The 12,005-nt window shown below is 35.1% G+C and overlaps 1 protein-coding gene across 1 annotated transcript in view; it reads right to left on the bottom strand.

Annotated features, from left to right (window-relative positions):
• The window catches only part of LOC149807651 (phospholipid-transporting ATPase ABCA1-like), a 185,069-nt gene that overhangs the window by 48,810 nt on the left and 124,254 nt on the right, over window positions 1–12,005 (bottom strand). The window contains exons 34-36 of the mRNA XM_089969144.1: window positions 10,020–10,192; window positions 8,965–9,142; window positions 3,795–3,910 (exon numbers count right to left, since the gene is read on the bottom strand). Of these exons, the coding sequence (XP_089825270.1) occupies window positions 3,795–3,910; window positions 8,965–9,142; window positions 10,020–10,192 (467 nt within the window). The remainder of the gene's footprint in view (window positions 1–3,794; window positions 3,911–8,964; window positions 9,143–10,019; window positions 10,193–12,005) is intronic.

Consider the following 12,005-nt stretch of genomic DNA (forward strand, 5'->3'; position numbering starts at 1 on the left):
ATGTAAATATGTACCATATTATTGGAAAAGGATTAATGGATACATTAAATTAGGCACCACTTGTTATTATCATACAATAATCTCCTCAAATCTATCAAGAGAACTAAATTAATACTCGAATTTGCTAGGACTGAGGGAATTATCAATCAACCAATATGGAAAATGAAATTAAATTTGCCAAAATGCATCTTTAAAACAGTAAGTGAAGATAATTTGTCTGCAAGCAAAAAGCATATGATTAACCATGTAATCATCCAGGGAAAAGAAGGGTCATCCACATGGGCCTATGATGTGGGAGTCAGACTGGGTCTGTGTTCTCACAGGTATATATGTTCTAGAACTTTCCATACTTATTGGCAGAAGGATTATGATCTTGAGTGGGGGGACTCATGTCCCAAAAGAGGTAAGCAACACAATAGTGGCTGGTATTGTATTACTTCTATTAAAATAAAGAGTGGGAACATTTTTTAGATGGCCACTATTATAGTGCTATACTGGAGCTCAGGTAACCTTTGACCTTTCAATCAAGACCACCTACATTCTGATATAGAGTTTAAGTAAAAACTCCATTTAGGTGTGTTAGCTGTTACTGGATTTTTCAAATTTTGGATGGTCATCTTGACATTTTTTTGTCTGATGACCAACTACACTTTCATAAAGTGAGAACTGTTACAGTGGAAACCCCATGTCACTTCAACTCTTTTATAATTAACAAAAAATATTCAAGCGGACACCACTGATCAGCATCATTTTTCATTAGGGGCAATAAGATATCACACAAATTTTTTGGTAAAATCTGCATTATATTACTATCTGTTCAGGAAAGTAACTATAATTTTTTCCTCAAGATAGCTGCCATTCTGGCTATTTTTGATAAATTTTACTAGATAACATAAATAGGGGCTTTATTTTCATTCTGGACCAACTAGACATCATAAAAGTCTTCAATCTAACAATGTATGTCAAAAAGACCATCCATTTAGGAGGATTGGCAATAACAAGATTTTCAGTTAGGATGGATGGATGAATGGATAGATGGATGGACAGATGGATGGATGGTTGCATCCCTTAGTCTTAAATGGCTCTAACATTATCAAATGGAATCAACAATGTGTTGGAAAATTTAAAATACTGAACTATGACTCTGACTTTGAAGACAAGAACACCAAGCTGACTTACAATACATCTTCTATAGATGAAATATATATATATACCATGTCTCATCCCTTGATTTCCGAAGGTTCTAAAATATGGAAGGGAAAGTAAGACAGAAAATTTGAAATACTGAGAAGTAACAGGACATCATTCAAGATAGAAACCAAATGTGGCACTGGATATAACTTGTAAATTACAGAGCAGAAATGAAAGTATGAGAGTTGAATCGTCCAATGGAAATGTGAATACACTGTAATCTCAATATAGCATGCTTCATTACAGAATGAATTTGGATATAGCACAATGGCATGGCTTCTGAAATTTTTTATATTTGTTAATTTACGAATAAATTAATTTTCCTTATTTAGACTTTCATTTTTATAGGCAATGCGGAATAGTATTCACTGATCACGTTCTTACACAAATTTAATTAATTTATTTACTATTCTGTGGAAAACAATAGATTATTGATGCCTGCTTAATCATGCATCATAAATATCCACTGAAACAGGTTTATGGCCTGAAAATGTCAGCAGTTTTGGTCACTGACACACACAAAACATACCCACCCATTATCATCTTAACTATTTTTATTTTCTGGCTTCAAATTATTCATATATACACAATAAATTGTCCTTCCAGTGTCAACACTGGTTGGAACAAAACCATTTAAGTTATACAGGTAGAGTCATTGGCAAATATAATCAAACATTCTACTCCCTGTTTCTCTGCAGTGAAGCAAAGTCATAGTTATGAAACAAATTTATCAATGAATACTGGGTTTAATTTATTTCATTTTCTCTGTCTTTTATAAAATCACAAGAGATTCTTTTAAGGAACTTGCTCTGAACTCATACAATTACATGTTATACCCTCAAACTGGTTTCTGGCAGTTTACATGCACACACACCTGTTGAATTCTTCTTGCATGAGAATTACTAGGTCAATAACTTTTTTCTGATAAAGTGTATGTATTATTCAAGCCTAAATACATGTTTCTTTTTAGAAAATCTCTCTGTCTTAACTGTGCATTTTACTGTTGATCAGAAATCAGACCCTTTGGACATCTCCAGCAAATATGAATGTTGCAAAATCAAAACACCCATTCCATTACATTGGTGTGAATGTCTTAGCAAGAAATTAAATGGATTCAAATGAACCTAAGATATGTTTCTATTATAGAAATTATGCTTCTGAATAAACATACATTTTTTTATGGATTTACTATTATGGATACAAACAGATTCGATTGGTGAGTACATGTACACTTCTATTTATGCTTCTGTTGTAAATTTATCATACATAAAAATAAATATTTAACATGTAACAGTTATTTTATTTACTCATTTAAAATGAAACAAGTTAATATTTAATTTACACTGATTTAACATTATAACTGTACCAATAAATCACATATTTTTGCAGCTGTTTTTATTACCCTCCCCAACCCACCATTTTTTGGAGTATGCATTTTCTTCAGCTAACTGACTGGTTGGTTATTCCTTTACCATAGAGTGTATGACTTTGTAGGCAGTTGATATACATGTACCTAATTTACACAGTGCAGTGCACTATAAATAGAACACCTGTTACCTATCTGACCCCATACACATAGGCCTACCTGTTAACTGTTACAGCAGTGTAGTATATGTTACATTCAACATCAATTTTAACCATTTTACCATTTTAGAACTCATTTATTATGTATAGAAAGATTTAAGAGTGAAATCTTATTGTTATAATTATTTTTCATGATTTTTTTAAAATGTTCTTTAAAATCATGAAAGAACTAATTCACCATCAAGCCAGTGAAGCTGTGTGACCAACCATAGCTGCCATTTATCATACTCAAAATTTACCAGTTCTTTGTCTATGTCTACATCACTAAATCACCTGACTTTGAAAATTATAACTCACTGATTCCTACATTAATATCAGAAGCCTTCACCTATCTATGCAAACTCCAAAAAGTCTTGAACAAAATCTGCAGCCTCCATTTTGAAGAGTGGAGAATAAAACCAAGTTATATTAAACAGCAGATTATGACCAGAGCTTAAACAGTGACCACATGATCTGACGTAATGGTCATTCACATCAGTGAATGTAGTATCTAACAGGTTATTTTTGCTAAAGGTGGCACTACAAAAATCAGCTCAAAATGGCTGATCTTAACAGCAGGCATCAAAATGTGCTTCCATGAGAATGATGCAGAGGCATCAAAACACACTTCCATGCAAAACAGGTTGAGGCATCCAAAGGCGCTTCCATGAGAATGGAGTAGAGGCATCCAAAGGTGCTTGCATGAGATAGACAGTTATAGCATGGTTCGGTACATAATACAGTCTCATTTTATGGACACAAACCATCATGTTATAGTGTGTTTACACTGTACTGTGTACAAGGTGGATTAGGTCCATAGAGGACAGCTTGCTAGCAAGCAAGCTCAATTAAAATGAATGGATGGGTTGACATACAGATATAAACAGAAAGACAGACATACAGGTGTAAAGACACAAGCAAGTTGAAAGTGAGACACATTTATAAGATTAGAAAGGTTGGTAGGATTGTCAGTCAATAAGTCAGAAGGTTGGCAGGTACAAGGTGGTAGACAAATCATTTTTTAGAAGGGATACACTTACCCATACAAGAAGAGCAGGGCAACCAAACAAGGAGCATTGGTGGGTGAAACATATGACTGCTTTTGGAAGGCCAGGAAGATGAAGATACACAGAACAGCTGGAATCAAGTAATTTACCTGGAAATAAAGGGACCAGCATGAAATGATTCTACCTTGTAACTGACCTTACTATTACAGGTATTAGTAAAGTTATCCTACCTTGTAACAAAGTTTACTATTACAGATAAAGAAATTCTTATCAAATTTAAAAAATAAAGAAAATAAGACCCATCTTTTTAAAACACCAGATCTTGTTATAAAATCTAAATGGTACAATTCTTTGTCAAAGAAGTTTTAAGTGATAGTGAAAAAGATTCAACATTTTCTGAGTGCAGACATAAATAATGGTATGCAATATTAAAGATGCAATCATATTAACATTTTTGTGACAAAAGGATAAAAAAATATTTTAAATATATCTATGATTTTACTTTTCACTCCTACTTTATCAGCAACAGAAGTTGTGGTCCTAGGCCAACATTCAAACCCTGAATGAATCTTATTGCAATGTCAAGTTCACCAAGAAAGTTATGACAACACAACTTTGGCTAATTTTCATGGGGTGTTAAGCTCTCTATGTTAAACAGCTCTACCTAGTTTTGATATGAAGCAAAAATGTATACCAAATTCACCTTTTCCATTTTAGCAGCCATAGGGGGAACAAAGAGCCTAAACACATTTTTCAGGTCATGTTTCATTACTAACAGTTGATCACTGTGACAGAATTGTGCTGTATGAAATTTGTTCTCTTTCCAATGTCAAAAGAAAATCCCCAGTCTATTAGGATAATTTGCCACAATATAACAACACAGGTTTGGTGTATGATACTTTAGGTTGCCATAATCTACCAACACAAGTCTGGTCAATGACACTTTAGGCTCCCATAATCTACAAACTCAAATCTGGTGTATGACACTTTAGGCTTCCATGATCCATCAACACAAGTTTGGTGTGTGACACTTTAGGCTGCCATTATCTACCAACACAAGTTTGGTGAATGACACTTTAGGCTCCCATAATCTACAAACTCAGTCTGGTGTATGCCACTTTAGGCTGCCATGATTCACCAACACAAGTTTGGCACATGACACATTAGGTTGCCATTATCTACCAGCACAAATTTGGTGTATGATAATTTAGGTTGCCATGATCTACAAACACAAGTCTGGTGCATGATGCTTTAGGTTGCCATGATCTACAAACACAAACTTGGTGTATGCCACTTTAGGTTGCCATTATCTACCAACACAAGTCTGATGCATGATGCTTTAGGTTGCCATTATCTACCAGCACAAATTTGGTGTATGATACTTTAGATTGCCATGATCTACAAACACAAGTTTGGTGTATGATACTTTAGGTTGCCATTATCTACCAACACAAGTTTGGTGCATGATGCTTTAGGTTGCCATTATCTACCAACACAAGTTTGGTGTATGATACTTTAGGTTGCCATGATCTACAAACACAAATTTGGTGTATGATACTTTAGGCTGCCATTATCTACCAACACAAGTTTGGTGCATGATGCTTTAGGTTGCCATGATCTACAAACACAAGTTTGGTGTATAATACTTTAGGTTGCCATTATCTACCAACACAAGTTTGGTGTATGATACTTTAGGTTGCCATTATCTACCAACACAAGTTTGGTGTATGATACTTTAGGTTGCCATGATCTACAAACACAAGTTTGGTGTATGATACTTTAGGTTGCCATGATCTACCAACACAAGTTTGGTGTATAATACTTTAGGTTGCCATGATCTACAAACACAAGTTTGGTGTATAATACTTTAGGTTGCCATGATCTACCAACACAAGTTTGGTGTATAATACTTTAGGTTGCCATGATCTACCAACACAAGTTTGGTGTATGATACTTTAGGTTGCCATGATCTACAAACACAAGTTTGGTGTATGATACTTTAGGTTGCCATGATCTACCAACATAAGTTTGGTGTATAATACTTTAGGTTGCCATGATCTACAAACACAAGTTTGGTGTATGATACTTTAGGTTGCCATTATCTACCAACACAAGTTTGGTGCATGATGCTTTAGGTTGCCATTATCTACCAACACAAGTTTGGTGTATGATACTTTAGGTTGCCATAATCCACCAACAAAAGTTTGGTGCATGATGCTTTAGGTTGCCATTATCTACCAACACAAGTTTGGTGTATGATGCTTTAGGTTGCCATTATCTACCCACACAAGTTTGGTGCATGATGCTTTAGGTTGCCATTATCTACCAACACAAGTTTGGTGTATGATGCTTTAGGTTGCCATGATCTACCCACACAAGTTTGGTGCATGATGCTTTAGGTTGCCATTATCTACCAACACAAGTTTGGTGCATGATGCTTTAGGCTGCCATTATCTATCAACACAAGTTTGGTGTATGATACTTTAGGTTGCCATTATCTACCAACACAAGTTTGGTGCATGATGCTTTAGGTTGCCATTATCTACCAACATAAGTTTGGTGTATGATACTTTAGGTTGCCATTATCTACCAACACAAGTTTGGTGTATGATGCTTTAGGTTGCCATTATCTACCAACACAAGTTTGGTGTATGATACTTTAGGTTGCCATTATCTACCAACACAAGTTTGGTGCATGATGCTTTAGGTTGCCATTATCTATCAACACAAGTTTGGTGTATGATGCTTCAGGTTGCCATTATCTACCAACACAAGTTTGGTGTATGATGCTTTAGGTTGCCATTATCTACCAACACAAGTTTGGTGTATGATGCTTTAGGTTGCCATTATCTACCAACACAAGTTTGGTGTATGATGCTTTAGGTTGCCATTATCTACCAACACAAGTTTGGTGTATGATGCTTTAGGTTGCCATTATCTACCCACACAAGTTTGGTGCATGATGCTTTAGGTTGCCATTATCTACCAACACTAGCTTGTTGATCAAGATGAAAAGTATACTGAAAGTCACTATTGTAGAAGATCATGAACAGATCATCAGATGAGATTAAAGTGAAACTTATTTTTATGTGTCTTCAGTGTGTTCATTATTTATATAGATGATCTTAACCTATAAGTTTTCTGGTCAGATGTGAAACATTAGAGAAAATAAGTCATGAGATAACATAAGCATTAATCCATACATCTGTCTTCTCACCTGTGATGAAGTCACTGAAGCTATAGTAACAAATAACAAAACAACATATACAAACCTGATCTCTGATACAAATCTGATCTCTTATACAACTCTGATCTCTATCCTTATAAAGAATTAGTTCACTCTGCTAACATTCATGAAAACAAAAGACAGTTACTTCAAACCGATCTTAAGAGCCCTCAAAACAAAACAACATGTTGTTCCATCATCCTGAGGAATATCCCATGTATACTGGTGTGGTGACTCTGATTTTAAGTCCAATGGTTATAAGCAGACACATAATATAATATAATGCAAGAAACAGACCACCGTGACCATGACCTTTTGCATCCAGACTAGCAGTGGTATTTATACCACATGGTAAACATCTTTACTTTGTCCAATATCAATTCATCAACAATAATCAGTACTGCCAGATTAATAAACTGTAAGCATTGACCACCCATTTCATATATAAACAACTGCTCATATGAAGTATTTAAATTAAAGCTCTCTGCTGCTATGACCTTCCATCCAGGGGGTACAGATGTAAGAGCTTTCAAGATGGCCACCATGGCAGCCATAACTGATGAATATTGGCACTATTTTTATTTCAGACTAACTAGACAGCAATATGGATGGCCCACAGACAAAAGATTATCACGGACCAACTAGACAGCAATATGGATGGCCCACAGACAAAAGATCATCACAGACTAACTAGACAGCAATATAGATGGACCACAGACAAAATGAAGAATATTGGCACAATTTTTATTTCAGACTAACTAGACAGTAATATGGATGGCCCACAGACAAAAGATCATCAGGGACTAACTAGACAGCAATATGGATGGCCCACAGACAAAAGATCATCATGGACTAACTAGACAGCAATATGGATGGCCCACAGACTAAAGATCATCACAGACTAACTAGACAGCAATAAGGATGGCCCACAGTTGTTGTTGTTGTTTTGGGGTTTAACGCCATTTTTCAGCATACGATATGCTATGCATGGTGGCCAGTATTAATGGTGGAGGAAGAACCTGGGAAAACCCTGGGAAGAACCACCGAACCATGAGAAGCTACTGGCAAGCTTTGTCACCCACAGACAAAAGTTCATCACATAAGCTCTTCTGACATATTACCAGTAGATTTATAGTTTATGCCAGTTGGACAAATGAACTTTATAACTTGCCCTTTGCAACATTCATCACATATGAGATAAAAAGTAATTAATTAACTGCAGAAATAGCTACATATAAAGTTTTACAACATGGTATACAGATTTATTATATATCCAAACTCCATTGCAAACTTCTTGGTACTTACAAACATGGAAATGTGAATCAGAGGTGCAGTATGGCTAGACTTAACACAAAATTGAAAATGAACAAAATGAAGCAGAGACATTTACAATGGCTCCTATAAAATCATTAATTTTACAGCAGGAATATAATTACACAGTTATTATACATTTCAAATTACATATAATGATATTTAGAGCCAGCTATATATGTATATGTAAAAGAAGCCATAATGTCTCTATCATTTGCCAGATGCCATTATGTCTATATCATTTACCAGATGCCATAATGTCTATATAATTTACCAGATGCCACTATGTCTACATCATTTACCAGATGCCATTATGTCTATATAATTTACCAGATGCCATTATGTCTACATCATTTACCAGATGCCATTATGTCTACATCATTTACCAGATGCCGTTATATCTACCTCATTTACCAGACGTCATTATGTCTATATCATTTACCAGATACCATTATGTCTACATAATTTACCAGATACCATTATGTCTACCTCATTTACCAGATGTCATTATGTCTATATCATTTACCAGATACCATTATGTCTACATCATTTACCAGATTCCATTATGTCTACATCATTTACCAGATGCCATTATGTCTATATCATTTACCAGATGCCATTATGTCTATATCATTTACCAGATGCCATTATGTCTATATCATTTACCATATCCCAGAAGAAGTTTGTGACCCAGTAAGTTACAGGATTCACACCACTAACAAACTGTAGGTGCTTGGAGTTGGAAGCTCTCTCCTCAATGAGGTACATAACAAAACTTGCTGGGATGAAGGACATTGCAAATATAACACAGATTGCTATCACCACATCAACTGCACTGCTGTACCTGAAATATAAGTCTCGGGACTGTATAATCTATGAATGGTAATAAATTAGATTATAACTGTATAGTCATTCTCCTCCATTACAATACTGGAGATGAAGTGTAGCAAATGTACACGGGAACCTATGATGGTTTTTAATTACTGATTTAAATCATAGCATCATGACATAATATTAACAGGAACCAGCTAATATTTCTAAAATTCCATTACAAATATTTTGGATTTTGAGAAAAAGGAGTTTCAAACAAAATGGTAGCTTCTCAATATGAGTCAGAATTTGAAAATAGTGACCAGAAAGTCTTTAAAATACAAAATACTGTAAGCACATTACTTTGTACCCAAATCAATTTTGGGGAATTCACAAATCTTTGTGCTTTGCAAATATCATGAAATGAATTACTAAACAAATTACAGTTGTTTGATTCTTTCACTTCTAATTATTTTTAGCTATGGAGTTTTACTAATACACCTTGATTTAGTTTATGAAATGCTTTAAACTTCTAAAATTATTATCCTTATACTGTTATTTTCTACCCAAACCAACACAAAACTCATTCATTTTTAAAAATCTTGTATGCCTTTATATGTAAAATGAGAGGGGAAAGGTCACTGAAGTCACATATACACTTGCTTATAAGATGAGTACAAGTGTACACAACAAAGTACCTAATCTTCTATATCATAATGCACCTGCAGATTAGGGTCTATGCTGTTTGTTCTACTGATTACTTCTAAGAAACTGCACAGACCCAGATCTGCCAGTGCATTATGCAATGGCAGACCTGGGTCTGTGTAGTTTGCAGTTGGATATGTCTTATAAATGATTATATATGGTACTTCACATGTCATCTTAGAGCAAAGGTAGGGGAGAAAACTTACAGTGCTGCAGAATTAAGCTGAGCTTTGTTCAGAACCATGGGATGGTTGATTGCTGTAATACCATATCTATCTGGATTTCTTGCTGTTGGAGGAAGGTTGCTCCTGAGGATCAAATTGTTCATAATGTTCATGAATGACACAGATGAAATCCAGCCCTTGTTGTTAAACCAAACCTGGTAAAAGAATGCAGTAGTAATATAACATGTTATTTACTGGCAGTATGAATTGTAATATGCCACACTATACGGAAATATACTTTCACCTCTATGCAACCCTCCTAGACAGGAGAGTTTTTCTTCCTGAGATGAGGGGCATCTGCCATTCCTCTCATCAGTCAATGTACACAAAATCATTATTTTAAAAAAAAATGATTTTTCCATTTTTTTCACACCTTTCTGGCATAGAAGGATATTTATGGTAATACTGCATATGTTCACATGACTGAAGTGGCTAAAGCAGGGCATGACAATTTAGTTGCTAATTTCAAGCAGGGTCTGTGTGTGTGTAATTTGGATTTTTAATGTAGCTTTAACAATTTTTCAGTCATATCACTACGATGTCTGCAGTGTGACAGTTTATAGTGATATCTAGCACTGGAGCATCATGCCGCAGACATGTAGCATGATGTCCCACCCAGTCACATTATCCTGACAGCAGGCTGACTAGTCCTAACACTAACATCTTAATGTTGAGCGCCAAGCAAGGCAGCTGTTAGTACCATTTTTGTAAGTCTTTGGTATGTCTTGGCCAGGAATCGAGCCCACGACCTCCCGCATCCGAGGCGGACGTTCTAACCACTAGGCCACCAAAGTGGTCAAGCAGGGTCTGTAGACCTGAGTATTTAAAATTTGTAGACATGGATTACAGTATCTGTGATCACAATTCCAAAATGATTAAAGAGATTAATGGATCATGGTTGAAACTCAGTCAGCATCAAACAGGTTGAGTCTGGCATTGGTGTTTAAAATTTGTAAAATTGTCAAAGCATGAGTTATCTCCCAAGGCTAAAACGCAACCGAAATATCACATGAAATTCACTGATGGATGTAAATTTAAATTCTGTGTTTGGAATCAATTGCAAAGGACATGAAAATCTGATTAGTCATGCAGGACATTAAAGCATATTTAATGCAAGAACAAATATGCCATCAATGAAATCCATATTCATGGACACTACATCAAATATGGATATATATATGTACATGCCAAGACACTGTTTGCCAACTTTAAAGCCAAACATAATCTCCCATTTATGGTAGCAAATCATGTTTCATATCTAGTCACAATATATTTCCCTAACTTGGAAACTGCACAAAAGTTCTTGTACAAGCAGATGAAAATGATTGAAAACTACTTATACTGTGACCCAAGCTTCGGGTCCTCAGTGGGATAAGAAAGTCAAAGACAAGTACCGCAATTATAAATTTGCCATTTTCACTGAAATTCCTCCCCCTTTAACATTCAAATCTCCCCAAAATTTTGCAAATCTCCCAGTTTGTCCTAAGTTAACTTCTTTGTTCTGTCACAAGTATGCTTTTATCAAATAATTTACAAGAATGAAAAATTTAGAAATATGTGTTTCATTAGAACTTGCAAGTTACTTTTGAATGTATCAATGCAAAGTTTAAAGAACATTCCACAGATCAGCCAAAGGCAAACACTTACGAGCTGTCAACAGTGAGTGATTGTAACATAAATAAATGCTGTCCTACAACAAGGTGTTACTATCATGTCATAATCTTTCATATACTGCACCCATCTGGAGATTCAGTTAATTAACCTGTCATTATGTCAAAGAATCATTGAAAACTGTTGTCAAAAGAAAGCTAACTTAACTGCAGGGTAAGCATTCAATTTGGTTCTCATGGAAACACTCACAGGCATTAACATGACAGATGAAGGATACTTTTCACATTTGAGTTGATGACAGCATATCACATTTATGATGGTTAAATTAAAATCCAATTAAAAAAGTAAAACTAGAAC

This window comes from Sinohyriopsis cumingii, chromosome 1 (assembly GCF_028554795.1).
Source record: "Sinohyriopsis cumingii isolate HCF-2022 chromosome 1, ASM2855479v2, whole genome shotgun sequence".
NCBI classification, from domain to species: Eukaryota; Metazoa; Mollusca; class Bivalvia; order Unionida; family Unionidae; genus Sinohyriopsis; species Sinohyriopsis cumingii.